Source organism: Alternaria rosae (assembly GCF_020736505.1).
Source record: "Alternaria rosae strain MPI-PUGE-AT-0040 chromosome Unknown BKA58scaffold_5, whole genome shotgun sequence".
NCBI lineage: Eukaryota > Fungi > Ascomycota > Dothideomycetes > Pleosporales > Pleosporaceae > Alternaria > Alternaria rosae.
In genome coordinates, this window is record NW_025763574.1 from 407169 (window position 1) to 430593 (window position 23425).

Consider the following 23425-nt stretch of genomic DNA (forward strand, 5'->3'; position numbering starts at 1 on the left):
TTCATTTTTACACGGAATTCAAGACGTTATGACTTCAACTTTGTGTTCGCTATGCAGTGATATGTGTGGGAGTTGAGATGGGTATGCGCTTTGTACGACGGTTTGATTGCATTCGCTAACATCCTGCGCTTCCGTTGAGCTCGTCTTGGATCCTTAAACTTCTATAATTACAATTGTCAACTTCCTCTATTTGGGCTCATAGTGCCTATTGGTCACGCTCGTACGGTTCTGGAGGTAAGGAACAGCTGGGACAGGGTAAGAATGAGCATTTCGGGAGGCCGACGATGCGCTTGCGAATCTGTGCTGCCGTAGGCCTCTTGCTAGGCTCTCGACTAAGCATACTTATCACTATTTCAGCAATTATGTCGAATGCGGCGACATCTTCTGTCCAGGCAGATGCCCTTGGTAGTTCTTCGCAGCGTAGAGACCCGTGTGCGTACTCGACCACTCTATCCAAATTTCCGTGGAACGATTCGTCGCCGCTGCTATCTCGTCGCGCATCGGCAAAGTCTTGTAGATCGTTTTTCCCCAAGACGCAAAGAATCTCAAGGAATACACATCCAAGCGAGAAAATATCGGAAGGTCTACCACGTGGCTCGTCGTTGTACACCTCCGGTGAGCAGTAGCGAGGTGTTCGTGATGTTGGTCCGTCAGTTTGACTCTGGTCCTGCGAGCCGAAAGAACGCGACAGTCCAAAGTCAGCGACGTAAACGCGCCAGGTCTCATTAACACACGACTTCGCATATCGGACGAGTATGTTGTGGGGTTTGACATCCATGTGCTTTGTAGTGTTCTTGTGAATGAATGCCAGTGCGGCAGCGAGACAGCCGAAGGTCGTGGCAAGAAAACGATGTCGAAACCAGGGGCCCGTCGTGCTAGAAGCAGGTATATCGCAGGTCTCTTCAAGAAATGTGGCCAAATGAGAATCCGCAACGGGATACATGAGAATCGAGAATTTGCGGCCCTGGAGGTATGTCCCCACTAACTGAACGATGTGAAAATGGCGGAAGTTCTGTAGGTGATAGGCTTCACGCGAAGCATCGACCACAGTCCATCTCTTGTCGCACTTCATCGTTTTTCTTGCGAGTGCTATTCGACGACAGATCACCTTGTCGACTGTTGCGGCATTCGAGGACCCCAGATGTGATATGGAGCGCAATGGGATCTCATCACTCGGTGCAAATGTAACGTGCTGGCCCTTCCCAGACCAATTGAGCTCTTTGTTCAAAGGCTGAATCATCTCCTGACGACGAAGGGTTGTGTAATAATCCTTATGAAGCTGCGCTAGCGGTACAGTGAGATCAAGACTAGGCGTTTCGTCCTCGCGAATGGTTTCAATCCTTGTGGCTATTGAATAGAAAGTGGAGTTACTGTACGTCGACCTCGCACTCGCGAAGGAAAATTGACTATGGGCTGTCATAAAGCTCATTATGGAGCTGGCGCTTGACGTCGGTCGATCAACGATTTCGTATGCATCGCTTGAAGGCTGGATGGTGTCGGGTTGTTGCGCAGACGATGCGGAAGTAGAGGTGGATTTCACTTGTACATCTCTGATAGGCAAATCCGGGAATCGTCCCAAGTAACGGAAGGAAGGGTCGAACTGTGCTGTAACATAGCCTTTTCTGAACAGCCAGCGTAGTAGTTCGCCCGCACTCCACGACGAGGCGTCGATCGTGCAGCTGATAAAAGTCTCCTTGCATGATTCCACACCATATGGAATCCGGGCTTGTCCAACGGATGGGGCCATAGGCCAAGCATCTTGGTCCCATGTGTAGTTGACGTATATGCTAGATCGGCTATTCAATCCAAATGCGTTTTTATAGGATTGATAGTAAGGTATGTGGAATGCGACAAATGTTGGGGGTTCGGCAGGATCGTCGTCGATGACAGATAGGGAGGATAGGAGTGACTTTCCCGCCCAGTCATTATCGAATGATCGGTTTATCTTAATCTGCTCGTCAAGCATGGCCTGAATCACACTTTTTGAAGAGCTGGAACCTTCTTCCGCGCTTTTGGTAGTCATTGTAGATATCCGGTGTGGCAAGGCTACGCATCATTCGTTGCATAGCAAGCCCTGAAATCCTAGCTGAAGAGTGTTGAGAGGCTTGCACCTGTACCACAGGCGTCAGACTGAAAAGAGGAAGGATGCTTAGCGTTCTGTTGTGTTACGGAACTCGGCTTCGATGGCAATGCAGTCAAGGCGCGGTAGGAGCTGAAGCTAAGATGACCAGCTCAGACACAGCCTCCAATGCGCCTTCCTGCAGCCACAGATGGCAAGAGCGAAGCGCACCAATGACCCAACCCACGCTAAACCTGTAGCCTTCCGAGTACTTAAAAGTGAGCCATTATGGAAGAGTGACTGCGATACGCCCTCCCTTGGTGATGGGTGTCAAAGTTGAGGTGCCGAGGTTGAAGCTGAGATCACGGGCTCCAGTACAGCTTCATACACACCTTCCTGCGGCTTCGAGGGCAAGAACCAAGTATCTCAACGATCGAGCCACGTCCATTCCATCAGCCTTGCGAAAATGTGTGGATGATCAACCATCGAAAAGTGAATGCAACACGTGCTCACTTTAAGGAAGTGCTTATTGTCGCCGAAAGCATTGGCTGTCGACGTTCCTCAACTATAAGGGGAAGACATTGCGCCGAGGCTTACTGGTGAGAACATCAGTACATGAAAGCGTAAACGAAGCGCAGCCATGGAAGGAAACGAAGGGGATAAGCATGAAAGACGCGATCGAGGTAGAACTGCAGCGTCAACACTGCTTACTAAGTTCATAATATACAAACAATATTTGTACATATGAACGTCCTACCCATGCAACCCCATCATCATCATCGTGATCATGAGCGCGGCCGACTCTCATCACCCTTCCTACTCTCATTAACTAGCGCACCCCAAGCATCACCCCCAGCGCTCCTCTCCCGCTCCGCAGCCTGATAAATTTCACTCAGACCATCACCACCAGTCGCGCGGAGGGCTCCATTGCTATACAACTCCAAAATCGACTCGACATAATCCTCCTTACCACCAGCAAGCCTATGCTTAATAGCGAGATCCGCCTTCAGCAGAGCCATTTCAAGGTATTCCCTTCGTTCGGGATCCATGTTCGTGTTGGTAGAAGCGGTTTCCGCTTCCGCGATGAGAGCAGCGTTATAGGCTTTCTTGTTGGCGTTGTAGGCTTCTAGGCCGCCTGCTTCTGCTACCTTCGCGTCGTGTGCGGCGCTTTTGGTCTTGCTCCAGGCTTCGATGCCGCCTGCTTCTTCGATTTCTTTGCGTCTCCGCTGGTTGAAGGTGATTCTCCGGGCGACTTGGTCGCTGATGTCTGGGAGGTTGAACATCGACCTAGTTTCGTCGAGGTCTTGCTGTGTGATGCCTGCTTCGTTCAATATCTGGTTCTTCTTGAGTCTCACTGCTTCACGCTCTTTGGCTCGGATGAAGGCTAGTTTGAGGCCCTCTTCTATGCTGTCGACGGCGTCGCGGGCTACGTAACGCTGTGCGGCCTTGACTGCTTTGGTGTACTCGACGGCGGCATCTGCTCGCACTTTGTACGCTTTTGGGCCTTTTTTCTTTGGGTCGGTTATGTCTTTGACTTCATCTCCGGACCACATCTGTTGGTCTTCTGTCTCTACAAACTCTAGGTTGTCGCTTGCGCCGGAGGGCATGCCTTGGGTGAGCGTACCGTGAGCAGCCTTTTGCTCAACGATCATTTGGGATGTAGGCCATTGCTTGTCAATTGTGGCCTGGTCTAGGCCAAGAGCCGCAGCTTCTGCCCGTAACCGAGCGATGACTTCCGGCTTCTGCATCAGCGTCCATCGTAGCGCCCACCCCATAGGTCCGAGCTCTTTGATGCGTGCCACATTGTCCTTGAGCAGGTATTCGTCCAGCCCACCCTCACGATCCATCGTCTTGAGAACCTTGGCGGTGATGCGCAGCTTTATCCTCTTCTTCAGTGCGACCGAGTATAGACTTTTGGAGAGCACATTGGGCTTCCAGTTGCGCCGTGTCTTAGTTTCGGTGTCTTTGGAGACATTGTTGCCGAAGCGTATCATCTGTTCGCCGTAGAGACCCTTGTTGGCCTGCTTGAACAGCTGATGGTCGCCATAGGGGTATGGAGGGATGTATGCATCTTTCGGAATGATATTAACTGGGAGATGGGAGCCGAGGTCACCGCCGCGTCGTCGCTGTAGTGGGTTCTTCACTGCGGGAGTGGGCGCCGTCGTCGCGTACGTTCGGGAGGTTGACTGGGCCGGGCGGAGGGCCAATCCCTGGGCCGAGATGCGCCCGGAGAGTAATTGACATCGGGCATGCATTGTGTGTGGGCACGGAGACAGCGGTGGTGCCGTCGTGATGGAGTGGGCGCTGTGCTCGGTAGTCCGCAAATTCGAGATGTTGCCAGCACGGACCCTCAGCCTGACGTTTAGCTCTACAATTGCGGGCGGGAGTGCCATGGAACTTCATGACCCTCCCAATCGCCCAAATTCTTTCGCATAGAACACTACTTCACGAAATTCTGCTGTTGTAAAACCGCTGTTCTTTGTATATTTTATCCTAGTCCCAACCGCACACATGGCAGACACTACCCAACAACCCTCTACTGCAAACATAGCAGCCGCATGCGCCATACTCGCCGGTGTAACGGGCTACATGCTCGGGCAAGCAAAGTCACTTGGTTTCCTCGGGGGCAGCCCAATCTCTCAACCAAACAAATCCGAGAAGAAAGAAAAAGCCGAAGACTCGGAAGATTCAGAAGACGAGTCGAGCGATGAAGACGAAGATAGTGCGCCTGCAGAGTTCCCAGGCCACAACGAAGAGTGCAAGATGGTATTGGTAGTGCGAACAGATCTTGGCATGACAAAAGGTATTGCAATTCTTGTCACATCTATAATTTACGGAATGTCTAACCATGCGACAGGCAAGATTGGCGCACAATGCGGACACGCGACACTGGCCTGCTACAAGCACTTCCTCCGACACGCGCCGGAATCGACGTTACTGAAGCGCTGGGAACGGATGGGGCAAGCCAAGGTGGCATTGCAAGTCAAGAGTGAAGAAGAGTTGGAGTTGTTGCAGGCGCAGGCACTGAGTCTAGGATTGGTGGCACACATTATCCACGATGCGGGACGGACACAAATCGCGAGTGGAAGTGCGACAGTGCTGGGTATTGGCCCTGCACCCAAAGGCGTCATAGATCAGGTTACTGGGCACCTCAAGTTGCTGTAAAGGGGCCTCATATATGGCGCTGCGTGCGACCCTGTCGACCAACGCAGTGGAATCAACTGAAAGGGCCTGGTGACGCCACGTCTCGAACATGACTCGTATGCATACCCGAGAGCCCTGGAGCAACGGCTATGAAGCTCGCATCAGGTCAGGAGCTTGTGGTGATTGGAAATTCGAGACGAAATTGCACGATACGCGAACGCAATTTGCAAGATTCGGGAATTTTCGCCGAACATGGCGGTGAAACGTACACAGGTCGGCTATAGCGGTTTCCCTGTAACGCGTGTACGGGAGCGCTATTCACCGGAGGCGAGAACAAACGAAAATATCGAGTGCGTCTTGCTGTTGAGCGACGCGTGTTGTGCAGGTACTCCTGCCGCTTGCCGCGGGACGGGCCCTGGCTGCCCAACAAATGCTAGCTGCCATGTGCGCATGATGGATGGAATTCCGCGCGCCTCTGAAATATCTACAAGTCTCGTGGTATTGAATAAGCACAGCATCCATGCAGCGTCGAGGAATGATGTGCATAGAAATTGCGCAGTGTAATTGTTTACCATGTATGGTGAGAAGTTTGATGCATTAGTATTTCGTGGAGCGTGTAACAAGGTATGACGTGCATACACTAGGCGGAAGCAATAGCGACGGTGGTCGATGAGTTATTACGATATCGCCCAAGATGAGCAAGTACAGAGATATAGTGCGTGTAAAACTTGCCCGCACGTGGGCACTGAGATAGGTGCGACAATTGTCTGTCCCAGATTGTGGTATCGAGCCGAGATGTGGACTGGCTGTTTGAAAGTCACAGCACACCTAGGTAATACCGAGTGGAGCTCTGCGTCGAGAAGAAAGCGGGTACAAGGATGTCTGTCATACCATTGTTCTACTTATGCCACAAATTGCAGCGCTTCATGCTGCAGCAGCGCCACTCCACCAGCTCGTGGCGCCTAAGACGAATACTACCACCATGGCGTCGCTCACGACTGTTTTGTAGATGACACTGTACCTGCCCACAGTCCTCACGTAGCCCGAGTACGGTGCTGGCAAGATACCGGCGACTGTACTGAGAATGCCACTTCCCTGTAACTGGCCCTTCTCGATGAAATAGCGCGACGACTGTAAGACTACTTCGAAAGTCGCGAAAAGATAGAAGAAGTGCGCAAAGTTCTGTGCTGGAGTCGATTGGCTGACCCAGTCATCCTCCAGCACATTATCGCGTGACATCTTGGATCCAGTAAATGGTGTTTGCAGAACAATGTAAACGGCGAGGCCAAACGAGAAGACAGAGTGTACTAGGCGCCAGATCCACGCCGAGGACTGCTCCGGCAGCGGCTCAGAGGCACCTGCACCACCCTGCATGGCCGAGAACATACTAGCAAGATCCGGTGGCATACCGCCCGGTGGTGCTCCAGCTTGACCTGTGGCACCGGGCATGCCAGGCATACCGCCCGCCCCCGCGCCCATCATTTGCTGGAGCATAGCCATCATAGGATCCTGCGATGCATCCGAGCCTGGGCCGGGACCAAATGGGCCAGACTGGCCACCCTCGAAAGCGAATGGCGAGGGGAGGCGAGGCTGCGATGCCGGCGCGTAATGGTGTTGCGAAATATCCACCTCATCTGGATCTGGAGTAGCCGTGCCAGACCCAGCGGGTGTAAACTGGGACGGGGTGGAGGCGGGTTTGACTGGAATGCCATTAGCCGTGCATTCACGCTGTTGTAGGACGGGGCTCGGGGGGACTATGTGGAGGCTAATGTATTCGAAAGGGAGGAGCCGTTACCTGGCACGTCTTTCTCGAGCTCGCTGAGAGGCTTTGGTGGGCCGCCCTGGAGCGCAGTAATCTGCTGGAGACGAGAGGCGCCGCTTTTGGCGGCAAGACGCTCTCTGCGCAGTCTGGCCTTGGTCTGAGCGGGCGACTCGCCGGGCAGCGCGCTAGTCGCGGAAGCGGGAGAATCAGCCATGGCTAGGGTGGGGTGCTGTTGAGAGTCGAGTTGTCGCGGTGGTTATCAATCGTGATTGCACCTCTCACTATGGTTTGGAGGGGCTGAGGTCATGGCTTGGCGTGAAGCTAGCGGAAAGCGCGACGGAACTTCGGAAAGCCCCCGCTAGTACTGGCACTATCTGCACCTCCTCACACCAGAGGCGACATCTGCTAATCTCCAGGGTTCTCACTTGACCGTGAAGTTGTTGCGAAGTTTGCTATCCCAGCAGCCTGCGTCACTATCTTCCGTCACACGCGCGGTACGGGCCGTGTGATGTCCCTTTGCCGGCCATCTTTGACCAATCAGGCTGACCAGCACTCCTTCTTCTAGTCGAGTCGCTTGAGCTGACATCTCTCTTTCGAGCATTGCAGCCCAAGGGTATCCGCGTATGCGAGTTCCATGTCCATTTCACATACGAGGAAAGCTAATGCCGTATTCGCCTGCTGTACCACCCACCTGCATGCTGCTTGCAGCTTCCGGGAGTCTGGCTTGATCCGGGGGGCGGGCCCAGGGGAGGAGACATAGAAGCGATCCTTGTAAACCTGCGGTTCTCTTGCATGTCGGTCACCTATTCCAGCCAGTACAGGATCGACTGTCGTGCTTCGTAAGCTCCTTGTCGATACAGATCCTCGCTTGCCTACCAGCTATTACTCACAGTTATCAGACTGATCCTGGGACCCATGATGGCCGCATGGGAGACCTGCGTCAAGCGGAATTGTAATACGGATACCCTGCCAGTGTAATTTACCGTCCTTCTAATCCTAACGCTGTGCTATGTCTTCCCCACTGGGCGTCTCCGTCACTATAACCCCTATAGACACCACGCGGACCATGGCCGGTCGCTGCTCCTTACCCACATGCGACCGGATTCGATAAATCGCTGTAGCGCTCTACCCGAACAAGTCATGAAAGGTGAGTCTCAGCAAACTCCCTGTCCAAACACACTGTAGAGATTTCCCGCATCCGATAACAAAACTAAACTTGGCCATAGTCGGCGTGCCTGCAGAATTCATCGAAATTACCAAAGATCCACTTTAGCGGTTACCCTTGCTACTGTTGTAGCACATTATCTACATCGCTTCTACGTAGTCGGCGAGGCGAGCGACAGCTCCTTCCATCAGGTTGTACAACGGATGTGGCGCACTTGGTAAACACGTTCCCTACACAAGAGAATCATCTCTAGCTTTGATCTCCTCCCAATCCTTCTTTCCACACGTCCATTTCTGTTATGACACTCACCTACAGACATCTATCCAAGCATGTTTGTTCCAAGCACCATGGCTAGGAGACAGCCTTTCCGATCGGGGTCAACCCAAGCAGCCCGTATACTATCGCGTTGCAGAACTCAATCAACTCTGGCCGCTCAGAAAACCTACTGGGATCACATCCAGCCATGGAAGGGTGTTTCTAGAGTCGAATTCATGTCTTACAGATGGCAAGTATGTTCCAAGCAAATTTCATTAGATTTCAACTATATACGAATTGCTATAGAACTGACTTCTTTAGCTTCGCAACACCATCTCTGATAAGCACAAGCTCTATCAGTTCCTCAACACAGCTTTGCCCGACAAACTACTTCGCTCGCAGCATGATCAACTCAGGAAAATTCGTACCAAGAACGACTTCATCGAGGATGCTGTATGTAGTTCACAAGCTCGACCTACCCCTTATACATGCTGACGCTGATCTGAGTACAGATCGCTGCCATCAAGCTGGCACCCATGGCCATCCGACTCACACCACACGTACTCTCGCTAGTTGATTGGCAAAATGCCGTGGACGATCCTATCCGGCGACAATTCCTTCCACTCCGAAGCGGCATCGTCCCCGACCACAAGAACATGGAGCTGGACTCCTTGCATGAAGAAGCAGATAGTCCCGTCCCTGGATTAGTCCACCGATATCCTGGAAGAGCTTTGTTCTTGGCCACATCAATTTGCCCTGTCTACTGTCGTTTCTGCACGCGATCCTACGCAGTCGGAGGAAACACCGATACCGTATCGAAGAAACCACAAAAGCCCAGTCGTAAGCGATGGGAAGTCATCTTCAAGCATATCGCCAGCGATGAGTCGCTCGAGGACATTGTCGTTTCCGGCGGCGACGCCTACTTTTTACAGCCCGATCACATCAAAGAAATTGGAGAAAGACTCCTCAACATTCCGCACATCAAACGGGTTCGGTTCGCTTCGAAGGGGCTGGCTGTGGCTCCTGGCCGCATACTTGATGATAGTGACCCATGGGTTGACAGCTTGATAGAGGTGTCTAATAAAGGCCGAGAGTAAGTCGATTTGTCTACCCACTTACATGTGATAAGACTGATACAGCCTCGCAAATTTTAGCATGGGCAAGCAAGTTTGCCTTCATACCCACATCAACCATGCCAATGAGATTACATGGATAACGGAGCTGGCTGCGAACAAGCTTTTCAAGCATGGCGTCATTGTTCGCAACCAGTCTGTTCTTTTGAAAGGCGTCAACGATGACTTCGAGCCGCTTTCGGACCTCATCAAGAAGCTCTCCAACATCAACATTCAGCCATACTATGTCTATCAATGCGATATGGTACAGGGCATCGAAGATCTCCGAACACCTCTCAGCAAGATTATCAGCCTCGACAAGGAGCTCCGAGGAACTTTGTCAGGCTTCATGATGCCATCTTTCGTCGTCGACCTTCCTGGCGGTGGTGGCAAGCGTCTTGTCTCCACGTATGAAACATACGAGGACGGCGTCGCAGAGTACAGGGCGCCTGGTCTCTCAGGCACCAAGGGCACAAGGACATACACCTACTTCGATCCGAAACCTGTGGACTCAGCCGTACTGGAAAAGTTTCGACAAGGTCAGGTCAAGGCTCTGGAAAGAGGTGAGACGCTTGAGCAATTTTTTGCTAAGTCAGCTCCTCGACCACCCATTCCTACTGGACCAATGCTGCCTACTCCTGAACCATCCCTTCAGCCATACCCAGGAATGATGGTGGAGCGACCTCAGCCATGGACACATGAACAAGCGGGGACTAGATCAGTATATGCATGATCATGTGACATTCGTCTCACAGGCGCTAGTAACAGCGCTCGACATGACGTGCACATTTTCGACATCAGAGGCGCGGCATTCGAACATAGATATACATCGACGACGAAATGGCCACACTTCATTACGGCCGCTACCCAAAATTGTCTCTAGGCTCAAAGCGGATCCAACTTCGATCCAAAGTTTCTTGGACCTTATAATATTCGCTCACTTCTCTGTATCCGTTATCATCTTACATTCACTTTCGCCGTCCGTTTTTATATCAGCCATGATACAGCAGATACAGCCCAAAAGTTTGATCACTCTACATCTTACACCTACATAGATACATACATGTTGAATTTCAACCTAGGTTCCCTTTACCATTGCCAGATCGTGCTTTGTCTCTGCCAACGCTGCGTTTACGTGACGGTTATCTGATTGTTGAGGTCCCGCTAACATTCACCTGTGGGTCACTATTATGTAAAAGAACGAGTGCAAAGGATAAACTCAAAAAAAATGATATTGTGCAATGAGCTAAGGAAATACCAGGGTCTTCCACGCCTTCCTAGGTTAGACATGATTACGTTCCTCACTAGCAACCCATGTACATCTCATCAATGCGCCATGTCTGCGCACCACTCGCAACAAACAAGCACTGCAGCGTTCCAGTGGTTCCCGTAGCTACAAAAGTCTTTCCGTAGTTCGTGGGTCCAGCAATCCAGTAGTTGACACGGTGGTCGCTTGTGATGCTCTGCTCCCTCAAACCTGTGGACATGTAGCAGTTGATTGAGCTGGCTGGAGCGTCTGTGACGAGGTACTTGTAGGAGAAATTGTATGTGACGCCTTTGGTCAGACCGGTAATTTGCTGAGTCAAGTACCAACCGGTACCTGCGCCGCTAGATGAGACTCGGTAAGAAGAGCCGCCGCTGGAACCACCACCAATTACTCCGTAAGCTGTCGGTTGGCTGTTGGCGCCATAGAGATAGTGGGACCAAGATGACATGCCATTTTCGAAGCCGCTGTTTTGAATGAGGTTGACACCGCCGGCAGTGCATGTAGGCGCTGGAGCAACTACTGAGGTGACGATAGTAGTGCGTACAGGCAGAGTGGTAGTGGTTGACGCAGTGCCAGTGCTGACCGTCGCGACTGTAGTTGTGGAAGTGGTAGCGGTTACTGTGACGGAGGTAGCTTGGAGGCTGCAGGCCGCAGAAACAGCACTGGCGGCGAACTCAGCAAGAGCGGCAGGTGTTTCCGGGCCGGAAACGTCGCGCTTTTGAGGAGCCTGGGTGACTGTCGTAGTGGCCGTGACTACGGGGGAGACGGTGTTGATAACAGTGGTAGCAGGAACAGTGGTGAACTCAGTAGCGATGACAGTCGAAACCGGAGTGGTGTATCCAAGAAGAGTAGAGCAGAACGGCTGTAGCGTCGAAGCAACAATAGCAGACTTTGCGGCAGCGACATCGCAAGGGAGCTTGGGCTTTCCAGGGTCGGCAGTGTTGGAGTAAGAGTAGCTGGACGCAATCGTGTAGTGGTCGTCTCCACGGTACTGGCCATCATTGACGGCAACGCTCTTCGCCCATTTCTGGGTGTACATGGAGCAGTACTGGCCTTGAGGCTCGCCATTCTTCATCAGAACGTAGGTGTTGAAGAACTTGCACAGCATGCGGCTGTTGAGGTGCTCGACGTTCCACTTGGTCTCGGCCTCACAGGCAGCAGCGCAACGGGCGGGTTCGAATGGCTGGCCATCGTTGAAGAGCTTGTAGCCCATGTACTAGCTAGAAGTCAGCGGCTGTGTGTGGATGAAGTCGCTATGAAGTGCTTACAGTATCGTCACCGTTGCAGTCGTTCGGGGCGTTGATTGCGACGTTTCCAAGAGACTCGCCGCTGTAGCCGTCTACAGGCACCACACGTTCGCTGTCATAACCTAGATACTGTTAGAAAACTTGCGTCTTGCTCGTATTGAACATTGATGGACATACCGTTTGAGCCAGCAATGACTACATGGAAATCAGCGCGCCACTGTCCGCTGTTGACAGCTGTCTCGGCTGTCACAGGGCTACCCCACAGTACGCATTTGATGACTGTAGTGCTAGCGGGGTTGGAGCATGAATCGGCAGGAACTACGGAAGGGTCTCTCTCATAAACTGTAGACAATGTAAGTAAAATCTACCACTTGAGGGAGAAGATAGGTAACACTTACAGATGTTGAACGCTGAGCATCCTTCCTTCTCAGTGCAGGAGTCGGCACAGGCTTGAGTGTCGTATGTGTCTAGGGTCTTGTAACCAAGATACGCCACGGCGTTGTTGCTGCCCTTCAAGTTCTTGAACTTGTTGACATAGCCAGCCGGCGTGGAGGCATCAGTAGCAGCCTTCGAGATCTCCTCGATAGCCAGGAAAGCCTCTGGAGTGTCAGGGTTCGGGACTGGGCCTTTTCCCAGAGGCTGTTCTGAGCAGTCCCAGCCTCTCCGCTTCAGTGACTTGTCGGCAGATGCAGGATCCGCGAGGACTGAGGCGAAGGTGTCGGCAACCACAGCATCAGGGGAATAAGGAACGACCTTGGTACCAGCACCCTCTCCAAGCGGAGTCTCAGTAATTGGCGCGGCGGGAATTTCAGCGACTTCACCGAGGGGGATCGATTGGGGCAGGGCTGATGCGCAGCCTGTGAAGGCCAGAGCCGCGAAAGCGTTAACCAGATGCATAGTGAACGGAGGAAAGTGATAGAAGACTGAGGAGAAGATTTCGGCGAATGAAGCTGATGAGTACCACTATGCCCGGAAACAATTGACTCTTATAGTCATTCATGTTGGAGGTATACAAGATAACTCAGCGGAGCTGCCGATGCCATAGATCTGTGGCGTTGGTCTCGAAGTATCCTGGCGAGCTGAAGTCCACGAGCCTCGCCCCCCAGAGTCTTTCAGCTCGTTCGAATGTGCAGATTGCACAAGGGATAGAACTCGCGTGATTGTAAGAGTCAGTACATAGGCGAGGGTGCCAAGCACAAACCAACCGGAGCTGGACGTGGTCTCGAAGGGTAGGGTTAGCCGAAACGAAAAAAGAGACCCAAATTGGTAAGAAGGATACTTGGGCTTTCGAGGCGAACCAGAAGAAACGTGGAGTTTGGCAATGTCATGGTAGACGTGGTACTGCTCGTCGACCATCACTGCGCCTATTGCGGCCCCAACGAAGCTCAGTTTCTGATTGCATTGCTGAACCTTTACCATTGTACTATTCGGTGATAATACCTTGGGAGTGGTACTGCTCGATCAACCCGAGATCTCGGGCGGATTGTCTGGGGACTCGGACGTGGGCGATATTGGCGGCGGCATATCACCACGTGCGCTCCAGGACTGTCAACATACCGCCGAAGCCTTGCTTACCTTGGTGATTTCTCTTCGTTGTTCAACCCAATGCAGCACAGGGAGGTGGAACTAAGTTCCTCGCCCTGGTGCAAGTGTTCCCATTGAGTTAAGCGAGGATCGGGTTCTTTATTGGTGGCGTGCTGACGCCTCACAGCGGCTCGTGCCTGACCTAAAAGATCCGAGCCAGCAGCCTCGCCCGACCTAGACTTCCTCGCGACAGAGGCACTGACTAGCAAGACAGCGTCTAGGCTGTCAACGGTATCACCGGAAAAGTGTGTGCGTTGTTAAGTTTTTCGGTTTTCTGGTACCGTTTCGCGCTGGTCACCGCCGTATGCGCCCACGGGCCTTCTCGCAAACGGACGATCACGGGGAATAGCAGTCGCTACCAAGACCTTGGGACGGCAGCAGCCAGCCACAAGACGAAGATAGACACAGGGTTGATGATGCTTGGAGATGGGCAGTACAATCCCAGCGTATGCCAGACAACACTTAGAATAACATCAGATCATCGCGATCGCACTCTCTGTATGAGTTGGCCATGTGTCCTGCCTTCTTTTACCTGTTCATGGTAGGAGGCTATACGCGATGCGATGGCTTATTGAAAATGTTCAATTTCCACGAAGTCAACGTACGTAAGGGTTAGAAAACTCGACGCACCACCAAGGACACCTACGCAGAGCAAGCGGGGAATTCACTCACAACCGAGGGCTGTGGCTACCTAGGTACCTCAGTCTACCCCCTTATTCGTGAGTCGCACGACAAGAGTCTAGCACCTGCAATTTTCTCGCTGGCAGTAGGCGAGCATGAGTTCGATGGAAATCCCAGTGTGGTTTACCCACGGATTCACAGTCTCTGATGGTCGCAATGTCTCTCATATGAGAAGACGTTTATGTACCTAGGTATGGGGAGGTATGCTTTATGGAAACAATGAGTGGCTCTTCGCTCTGCACCATAGCAGTTTTATCTCTCGCAAGTTAGTTTCACACCGACAAATGGGGGGTTTGCATACCTACGGATGCACTCGACAATATGGCCTGTTCTTATCATGTATCTGTCTTTCTCCCTATAGCAACCCCCAAACATCAATCGAAGTGTTAGATCGAAGCAGAATCATCCATCGCATGTTACATAGTAAACGGAGCGTCAGGTCACCAAGCGCACGGAACAACCACAAGATGGGTACATGAGCGTTGCACGCTGTTCCTCCTTTACATAGCTCACTGGTTGAATGCCCACGAGCCCGTACAATAAAACATCATCTCCATCGATGCAGAGTCCTCAACTCCAAGAACCCCAAACCTCACAGCCCCCTAGCCAACTTCGCCGCCATTTTCAATCCTGTCCCCGGTCTCACATCACCAACCCACATACTCTCCGCATCCCCATCAATCCCCTTCCTCGCTTTCTCAAACGTCTCTTCCATCTTCGCTCTCAATCCACCTTCCTCATCAATCCCACTCTCCTTACCCCACAGCTCCAGCGCCCTCTCCATATCGCCACAAGCAAAAATATACTCGCCAAGCGCCATGTGCACCGTACCCAGCACATACCACGTCTGCGCCCTCTCGCGATCGGTGAAGAAAGAGGGTTTGTTGGGCGGAATAAGCTCCACGGGGATGGAATGGAACCAGGGATTCGAGGTGGGGGAAGGAGCGTCGCACGCCAGACTAAGAGCTTGAGAAACTGCCTTCTCGGCTTGCAGCAGATCTTTCGCCGCCTTTCTGATCTCGTCCGTCGGATTCGAAGTCCTCAACCAATGCTTCGTTGACGTGAGGCCCCTCAACGGGATGGAAAGACTGATGCCGAGTCCCAACTCCGTCTTCCAACGCAGTCGTTGCATAGACTTATTGAACTCCTCCTCTTGAGAATGCAACGTCTCAGCATGCGTCAGATACCCATACGTCAGCGCAATAATAGTAGCTTGAGCATACTCATTCGCAAGTCCATACTTCTCCTTCTCCCTCGCTTCATCCGCCAGATCAGCCAGTTCCTGCACGCTACCCATATACGCCTCTGCAGTGAACTTGTCACCCATCATATTACTCTGCAAGCCCTCCGCGTACCGCGGAAGCAGATTCTTGCCATCAACTTCCACCTTGCCGAAGCCGCTCAGCAGGCGGAATAGCTCGAGCAGATCTCCTTGTAGTTTAGAAACAGGGAAACCGTACGTGTTTACCACGTTGAGGAAGAGGCTGCGTCCTTGTGCCCATGTCTTTGTTGCGCGGCTTGCTTGGTCGAGGAAGTTGATAAGACGGGGGAGATACTGCGCTGGGAACATGACGGAAGCGCGTTTCTGCGCGCTGTTCTTTTCTACGAGCACGATTTCGAGGGCGTGACGCGTGCTCTTCTCCACGACTTCGCTCTTTGCGGTTGAGAAGAGGAGGCCGGAGTCTTCGAGTAAGGTCTTCGCGTGCCGGGCGTCGCTTGTATAAACGTCGAATCTGACCCAGAGATTCTTCTCGTAGAAATACGATAATGCATCTTTGCTTATCTCCTTGTTCACGAGGAACAAAGCTGTGTTCACGGGGAATGGGTTTCGTGACGCGGAGAAGGTCAAGATGCCTTCGTCTTTGGAGATGGTGTGCGTGTAGGACACGTTGGGTGCGCCGTGGTTTACGAGTTCGGTGTCGAGACAGTGCTTGTAGATGTTGTTGCGGACGGATGGAGGGAGGTCGGTTAGACCGAGAGGCCGCTTTCGGGGTGTGTCGGCAAGAGAAGCTGCTTTCATTTTGGTGGAGAGCGTGTTGGCGGTGGCTTCCATTGAGCCGCGCTTTTCGGCTGGGATTGGGGCTGTGGTTGCCATGATTGGATCTGGGGGGCTGGAAAGGCTTGATTTGATGTTAATTGGGTTGAACAGACTTCGGGGCATTAAGATAGGCAATCTTCGGATAGCATTTCTTTTGCTTTTGCTGCTTACCTGGTTTCAGTAGCTAATCGAATGCTGTGGTTCAAGTTGATGATGATGTTGGCAAATATCAGGCAACTGAACGCGATTCGCAAGTTCAGCAACGTCAAATCTCAACCCAATTGATCAATAAGCAATCAAAAAGGAATAAATCTCATCCTCCAAGCAAGCATGAGCTCCATTGCGGGGTTTTATAGCTATCCCCAGCTACAGAGGGGTACCTGCCATCAAGTGCGGGGAAACAAGGATACATGTGGAGATCACCAGTACATGCGCGTGCGGATCCGAGTATGTTCCGCTCTATACTTATAAGCTTTCTGGTTATACAACTACACAGCCAAAGTACATGCGTAGTGCTGATGGCACGCGCACGTGAAAGGTGCGGGGAAGCTCTAGTCCGCCCAATCGGCCGCTAGCCACCTCCGCGGGGTTGAGCCTCATTGTCAGGTACGTACAAGGCCGATCTACTCTACAAAAGCTGTAAACGCCTTGAGCTGCTTCATGGCCTTGAACTCTAGCTCTACACCGGGAGCGACAAAGAAGATGTAGCCTGCGCTTAGCTTGTATTCCTTGCCGTTGCCCTTCATGGTTCCCTCGCCCTCGGTTACGATCATGACACTTGGTCCACCGAGCGACCGGATCGTCTCGGAATCGCCATTGCCCATGGTTGTGGCTAGCATGCTGAACTCGCTCAGTGGTGGCGCGTACAGCTGCGTCTTGCCGTTCTTGCTTCCGTCGAAAGGCTTTGCTGGTAAGATTGCTTCCTTGGCGTCATGTGGTGTGAAAGTCAAAGAGGAGCAGAACATGTCGATGTTGTTGCGGTCGGCGCGCGGGCAGAAGCCGGTGTTCAAAACGTTGTTTGATCGGGCCATGCACTCGATGATATCGCCGGAGAGATATGCGTGGATGCCGTCAGCCGGGATGTAGATGCTGTCGCCTGCCTTGAGCTGGAGGTAGTTCATGGTGACGAGAGCAACAAGAGTGCCGTTGTCGGCCTTGTCGTACTGCTCAGCTAGACGAGGGATCATGTCTGGGATGTAGCTCGATTCGCCGAACTGCTCCTTTGGAATCTTCATGAGGGCATCGTTGGTCTTGCGTACAGCGTCCTCAGAGGCCAGAAGCATTTCCTTGACAACGTGCTTCAGAGTTTGGTCGTCGAACTCAGGCTTCTTGACCTCTGGAAGGAAGGCTTGAAGTGGTGGCAGCTGCATCAAGCGCTCGATGTCTTTCAATTGTTTGAAGCCGCAGAAGGCCTCGAAGTCGCCAAGAGCTAGCGCGATCTCTGGTTTGTGGTTGGGGTCAGTGAACTGATTTGGGTCCTTTGCGTGAAGCTTGGAAGCCAATTCTTTGTTCTGATACAGTGTTAGTTGTGGAATTGATCGATCGAGAGATGAACGTACTGGATGCAGTTGCAGAGGAAGGGCCTTCGCTATCGACAGGACCTTGGGTAGATATGGCAGCTTGGTGTGGTTGAACTTGTCGGCAATGTTTTTTCCAACAAGTTCTTCAGAGTGTCTGTCGAGCACTTTTTGAAGGTCCTCGCCAGTCTCTAGGACATATGAAGGCAGTTCGGGATATGTGCCCATCCACCTGGGGATGTTAGACGGCATTCGACTGCGTAGTTTTGTACACTTACATTTCGGCGTAGCTTGTGTTTTCATCGATCTTGAACTCTGTTCCCGGAGTCTTCTCACACAAAGTCGCCGCCAGTGACTTTGAGCCCTGCTTTCCCCATGGATACTGGTTGCACTCGCATCTCAGTTGCATAATCTTTTCGACCATGATTGCGGTTTTCGATTTATTAGATGGGTGAGGATGAAATTTGATTTGAGAAATTACCCGTGAGTTGGAAGTGAATTGATGCTGGTAAGATGGCGATCAATCGCAGTTTTCTTAAGGGATTCGTCTCTTTACTGTGACAGATGGGCGACGTCATAGCGGGTAACGCAGAAGTAGCTGCGAAGCTATGAGCGTCTTGTATTAGCAAGCAGTCGTCACATCGCAGATGGATAAGTATAACGCTTGGCGATTGTACCGAGCTTCCGCTTTAGCTGTGGATCTGTTCTTTTGCTCGAGTTTCCTATGTTGAAGATCTTGACGTAGAACCTCGCCAGGTTTGGCGAGCGCTCCTCGAAGACGCTGTATTCCTCGCATTACCTTACATCTTACCATCTGGAACCGGAATAACCATAGCTCAATACCGGAAAACCCCATGCGATGTTTCATTCGCGTAGCGCATACACCATGGGCTCCTTGAAGGTGAAAGTCGGCGAACACGAACGTCTTCGCGGAAACGCCACATATCGGCAGCCTTTGGATCCCGTATCTGACTGATTATGCTCAGCAAAGGCAGGTGCTAAGTCCGTATCGCCTCTATTCTGGGAAAATTGCGGGCTTGGCGGAGCCCATCGTGTGCCATCATTGAAGTTGACGATAGCCCGCTCAAAAAAGAGATAACGCAACGTGGAAGAGTTGCACCACGTGCAAGCGTGACTTTGAGCAGTATTCCACACGAGACGAGAAGCATCAACAAAGTACATGTACACGCATATCGATTGCCAGAAGACACGCCGGTACTCAGAAAACGTGACTCTCCTCTCCTCCAGTTGCTGCCCCTGCCCTGCGGCCGCTAAGGCAAGGTCCCTCCTGCCAAGGCCTATCGCATCGCATCCCATGTCGTCGCGTGTCTAGTAATATTCGACCCTTTCCGCGACCGCACAGCATCCCCCAGCCCAGCCGTGCCCTTGTTCTGCATAGCGGCCGTCCATCTCTGTCACATTACCCGCAATGTTCTCGTAACGAATTTCCACGCCCAATTCCAGACTTCACGATCTCCAAGTGGCCCATCGCTCGCTCCGCATTCACCAATCCCGAACCAAACCGCAATTGCGAGTGATCTTCCCGAAACCACGGACGCCTACGACACATCATGCATTTCGCCATGCCCCCAAGGAAAACGTCGCGACCACCGCCCTATGCCGCCCGCAACCAGAGTGGAGGCATTGCGATTCCGCCTGCGCTCAAGAATCTCCTTCGCAGCAGGGCAGGACGGTTGATAGTCGGCGGTGTACTGGGCTTCTTTGTCCTGATATGGATGTTGAGTGGCAGTGGAGGAACCAGCAAGAGGACAGCTTCTAAAGTTGGGGGTTGGACAGCCGCGAACATACCCAAGCCGGCGATAGGGAGCGGACCGCCTGTGGTGGTGGTTACGACTATAGATCCCAAGGCGGATCCCGTCTGGATACAAAAGATCAAGAGCAATAGGGAAGAATACGCCAAAAAACATGGTACGTCTCAACTCTCTCCAACCGCCAGCTGCGAGACCAGAGCATAGGGCCATACTAACCCCCCTCCCAGGCTACCTAACCTTCTTCCCCACGGCAGACCAATACCCCATCGGCAACTCCCCCTCAACCTGGTCGCGCGTCCCCGGCACCCGCCACGCCATGACGCTCTACCCTACCTCAACATTCTTCTGGTACCTCGACGCCACGGCGCTCATCATGAACACCGCACTCCCCATCCACACCTACCTGCTCACGCCCGCCAAGCTCGAGACCCACATGATCACAAACGCGCCCGTCGTACCACCCGACAGCGTCATCAAAACCTTTAGCAACCTTAAAGGCGACAGAATAGATTTCGTCGTTACACAGGATAAGGATGGATTGGCGCCGAGTAGTTTTGTGGTCAGAAACGGAGAGTGGGCGAAGTTCTTCCTCGATGCTTGGTTCGATCCGATTTACAGGAGTTATAACTTTCAGAAGGCGGAGAGTCATGCATTGGAGCATATTGTTCAGTGAGTTTCCTCTTTCCGCCCTGCCCCCGAGCTAAATCTCGAGGCCGAATTGTATTGCATGTAAGGAGACTTTACTGACCGTTGATTCTCCAGATGGCATGGCACCATCCTCGCCAAATTAGCCATGGTGCCGCAGAACCTCCTCAACGCCTACGCCACCGGTCCGGCAAGTCCCAAAGACGGACAATTCAAAGAAGGCGATCTCGTCGCCAATTTCCCTGGCTGCGATAAAGAAGGACGGGATTGCGCGAAGGAACAAGAACAGTTCTGGGCTATACTCGAGCAGGGCAAGAACTAGAAAAGTAATGGACGTACCAGCCGCTTTCGACTACATGACGGCATGGTGTGGAACATAATTGCGCAACGTAGGAAGCTTTTGAGTAGAGGGCTGGAGTAGATCTGTATTGGATATAGGTGAAAGAAGGACATTGGATTGGCGTAATGGGCGTATGGAAGACGCGATTGTCCTGGAGACGAGAAAGTTGACGTAACTGAATCGACGCATTACGGAGTTTATACGGCGTAGACGAATATCATTAGCATAAACGTTCAGCTCCACCGTCTTCTCGCAGATGTGATGACGTCGTAATCACGTTCGCAACACGTCCTTCCTATGCCTAATATACACAACTAATCTACATATGCATCTGAGCGACCTACTCACCGCCCTTCGGCTTCCGCTGCTTCTTAACACTGACCATACTCCTCCTCGGCCTAACCTTCCTATCCCTACTCGCGACATACTTCGGCCCACTAACCGTACTCGCACACATCGGTCGTCTCTGTCCAACAAACTTGCCCAGCGGGCTAAATACCTCCACTTCAGGATAGTCCTCCTCCCAATCCGCCATCCGATCCCTCATATCGTCTTCGTAAAACTCTTCTTCGAGAACTTCTTCCGCATCCCGACCTTGCTCCTCCGCACGGGCAAGTGCAGCGAACTTTCTATTCTTGCGTTCTTCTTCCTCCTTGAGGCGCGTGATGCGGTCGAATTTCGCTTGATTTGGGTCTTTCTTCTCGAGGCCAGATGGCTTCCAGCCCTGGGGTCGGCGTGTTTGCGCGCTGACTTCTATCCAACCTACACCCTCGATCAAAATATCCGTGCTCCAGACACGGAAGGGCAGATTCTCGGGCTTCATCTTGCCCGCCACGGGGGAGGTGACGGGACCAGCGAGTTTCTTGGTCGCATCCCATTTGAGCTGGAATTTACCAGCGGAATTCATCTTGGGGCCCACGTTGGGGGCGAGGATGGGTGCGACTTGGAGTTGGCGCTCTGAGGTCTGCGCTTGGTAGTCTATGGCTTTTTCGGTGCGGGTTACGTGGGGGTGGATAGGGACGAAGGGGTGGACGAGGAAGACTAGGTCGGGGGTCGAGGGTGTGATGCGTATTAGTCCGCCGCCGAGGATGAGAGATTGCCCGGGCTTGAGGGTGTAGCGCTCGGAGTTTATGCGGTTCTTCATTACAAGGTCGTCGTGGGCGGCGGGTTGGACAAAGGTTTCTAGACCGGGTGTTGTGCGGGCGAGGCCGGGGAGGTCGATGAGTTCGCCTCTGTTGTTGCCAAAGGGAATGCGGATTGGAGAAGCGGTAGTTCCGGGCAGTGAGGAGGCGATTGGGAGGACGGGATATGGTGTGTATGGCTGAGGTGGTGGGAGGAGTGCGTCAGGGTCGTCAAAATCCTCTTCTTCGGCTTGTTCTTCGAGTTCTGCAGGAGGCTGATGAAGATGTTGTTGAGGTCTGGTCTTTAGTCGCTCCGTCTCGGCGTCCTCTTCAGCGAGCAATTGTTGTACCCGGGTGAGCTCTTCCAGCGACTTTGCGTTGCTGAGCATTGCCTCACGCTCGGCTGCGCTCCGTATCTTGCGCACGTCTTGGTAGTCTGCTCCTCGCCCTTTCGGAAAGACAGCTTCGAAGAGGTTCGACTTTCCTACGTTGACCTTGCCGACCATCCAGCCTGCACCTCCGCGCTCCCATATGTCTTCTTTGACTTGTTTAGTCCACCATCCCCGCTTTGCGCTCACAAGCCGCACGTTGCCCAGTCGCGCATTCGCGTTCTGTCGTCCCAGTGCATCTCGAAGTACGTCTCGGATGTATGGCATCAATACGTCCACTTGCTCTTTCTTTGGCGCAAGCAGGTCAGCCCTCGTGATGATGAAGCTGACCTCTGCAATGCGATCGTTGGCGACCCATCCCTTGTGTTTTGCGCGCCGATTCTGGGTCCGGAGTTTGGGTATCCGCAGGGACGATTGGAGGTTTGGGACTATGGACAGCGGGAAGTCGGCGGCATCGACGACATGGTAGATGTGGTTGCGGCGGTGGGGCGACTCTGCGATGGTCTGCTGTATGGATTCGACGGTCGGGTGGTGTATAGGCGATCCTTTGCGGTGGTGCAGGAGGTTGTGGCATCGGTCGCATATGGGCGTGGACGGCGTTTCGTGATCTGGCTTTGTTTCGATGCTTTCATCCTGAAGCCCCAATTCTCCGAGCAGCTCAGGATTCACATTCTTGAGCGCCTTGGCATATATGTCGTCCTCCACAGTCGCTTCTTTTGCCTTTTGGACACCGTCAAGGTATTCCCGTATCGAGTTCCGGTCTACGTCGTAGTACCCGGCCTCCCTCTTGTCGTATATCTGGGATGGCGCACCACATCCTGGACATGCCCGTGGCAATGACCTCTGGGTTGAGGATGTGTCTGGTGAAGATTTACTGGAAGGAGCGTCGCTGGTATCGAGAGGAAGGGCGGTGGCATTGATTTGATCCTGAGGTGCTACAAAAGTTGAGTACTTCTGCAGAGGTTCTTTCTGCGGCGTTCGACGGCGATGAGAGGCTATGGGCGCTCTGACCAGGGCGGGACAGAGGAAGAGAGGTACCGAGGCTTCATGGTTCAGCAGCGTCCTGGCTTGCCTTAGGGCTGGTCGCATAGTGTACGGGAAGTCTCACTGAATGTTATCCCAGGTCAATTCACCAACGCGACGCGCCAGTTTGCCATGAAAATTAGTGAAGGCCGCCGGAGTTAGCAGGGGTGCCTCGGCTAAGCGAATCGGAGGCGATCGTGGCTGCCCCGAGTCATCGAAGCTCTCCCGCGAAACGGGCGACGGGGAGTTTATTGCTTTTCTGGGGTATTTTGCTCAGACCACCCACTACAATAGTCTACGGGAA

At 52.7% G+C, this 23425-nt stretch overlaps 10 protein-coding genes across 10 annotated transcripts; 3 read left to right on the plus strand and 7 right to left on the minus strand.

The window, feature by feature from the left end:
* Positions 1-14: 14 nt before the first annotated feature.
* BKA58DRAFT_384341 (kinase-like domain-containing protein) lies at positions 15-1741 on the minus strand. The gene has a single exon (XM_046170258.1). The coding sequence runs from the start codon at positions 1427-1429 to the stop codon at positions 206-208; it is 1224 nt and encodes a 407-aa protein (XP_046024917.1). The 5' UTR covers positions 1430-1741; the 3' UTR covers positions 15-205.
* Positions 1742-2710: 969 nt separating this feature from the next.
* Positions 2711-4351, minus strand: BKA58DRAFT_170644 (50S ribosomal protein L24). The gene has a single exon (XM_046165159.1). It carries the CDS (start codon positions 4312-4314, stop codon positions 2845-2847), a length of 1470 nt encoding a protein of 489 aa, XP_046024918.1. The 5' UTR covers positions 4315-4351; the 3' UTR covers positions 2711-2844.
* Positions 4352-4456: 105 nt separating this feature from the next.
* Positions 4457-5340, plus strand: BKA58DRAFT_170650 (peptidyl-tRNA hydrolase PTH2-domain-containing protein). Its single transcript, XM_046165161.1, has 2 exons — positions 4457-4862; positions 4917-5340. Exons 1-2 carry the CDS (start codon positions 4571-4573, stop codon positions 5222-5224), a joined length of 600 nt encoding a protein of 199 aa, XP_046024919.1. The 5' UTR covers positions 4457-4570; the 3' UTR covers positions 5225-5340.
* Positions 5341-6127: 787 nt separating this feature from the next.
* Positions 6128-7179, minus strand: BKA58DRAFT_439617 (uncharacterized protein; the record flags this gene model as incomplete). Its single annotated transcript, XM_046173700.1, has 2 exons — positions 6128-6903; positions 6999-7179. 2 exons carry the CDS (start codon positions 7177-7179, stop codon positions 6128-6130), a joined length of 957 nt encoding a protein of 318 aa, XP_046024920.1.
* Positions 7180-8000: 821 nt separating this feature from the next.
* On the plus strand, positions 8001-10478 carry BKA58DRAFT_170668 (uncharacterized protein). The gene is made up of 5 exons (XM_046165162.1): positions 8001-8112; positions 8192-8639; positions 8707-8838; positions 8898-9478; positions 9540-10478. The coding sequence occupies exons 2-5, from the start codon at positions 8460-8462 to the stop codon at positions 10228-10230; spliced, it is 1584 nt and encodes a 527-aa protein (XP_046024921.1). The 5' UTR covers positions 8001-8112; positions 8192-8459; the 3' UTR covers positions 10231-10478.
* A 1187-nt stretch (positions 10479-11665) lies between these two features.
* On the minus strand, positions 11666-12908 carry BKA58DRAFT_316488 (uncharacterized protein; the record flags this gene model as incomplete). The annotated part of the gene is made up of 4 exons (XM_046167585.1): positions 11666-11980; positions 12033-12123; positions 12185-12353; positions 12410-12908. Coding segments are annotated over 4 exons (1074 nt in total), but the record flags the coding sequence as incomplete, so codon positions are not given.
* A 1903-nt stretch (positions 12909-14811) lies between these two features.
* BKA58DRAFT_170770 (uncharacterized protein) lies at positions 14812-16698 on the minus strand. Its single transcript, XM_046165166.1, has 2 exons — positions 16486-16698; positions 14812-16396 (listed from the first exon to the last, which is right to left on the minus strand). Exon 2 carries the CDS (start codon positions 16369-16371, stop codon positions 14869-14871), a length of 1503 nt encoding a protein of 500 aa, XP_046024923.1. The 5' UTR covers positions 16372-16396; positions 16486-16698; the 3' UTR covers positions 14812-14868.
* On the minus strand, positions 16688-18475 carry BKA58DRAFT_170746 (RmlC-like cupin domain-containing protein). The gene is made up of 3 exons (XM_046165164.1): positions 18110-18475; positions 17874-18063; positions 16688-17825 (listed from the first exon to the last, which is right to left on the minus strand). The coding sequence occupies exons 1-3, from the start codon at positions 18253-18255 to the stop codon at positions 16938-16940; spliced, it is 1224 nt and encodes a 407-aa protein (XP_046024924.1). The 5' UTR covers positions 18256-18475; the 3' UTR covers positions 16688-16937.
* An 800-nt stretch (positions 18476-19275) lies between these two features.
* On the plus strand, positions 19276-20749 carry BKA58DRAFT_170740 (galactosyl transferase GMA12/MNN10 family-domain-containing protein). Its single transcript, XM_046165163.1, has 3 exons — positions 19276-19760; positions 19831-20272; positions 20366-20749. Exons 1-3 carry the CDS (start codon positions 19403-19405, stop codon positions 20568-20570), a joined length of 1005 nt encoding a protein of 334 aa, XP_046024925.1. The 5' UTR covers positions 19276-19402; the 3' UTR covers positions 20571-20749.
* BKA58DRAFT_170756 (uncharacterized protein) lies at positions 20603-23236 on the minus strand. Its single transcript, XM_046165165.1, has one exon. The coding sequence runs from the start codon at positions 23185-23187 to the stop codon at positions 20929-20931; it is 2259 nt and encodes a 752-aa protein (XP_046024926.1). The 5' UTR covers positions 23188-23236; the 3' UTR covers positions 20603-20928.
* Between the last annotated feature and the right edge of the window lie 189 nt (positions 23237-23425).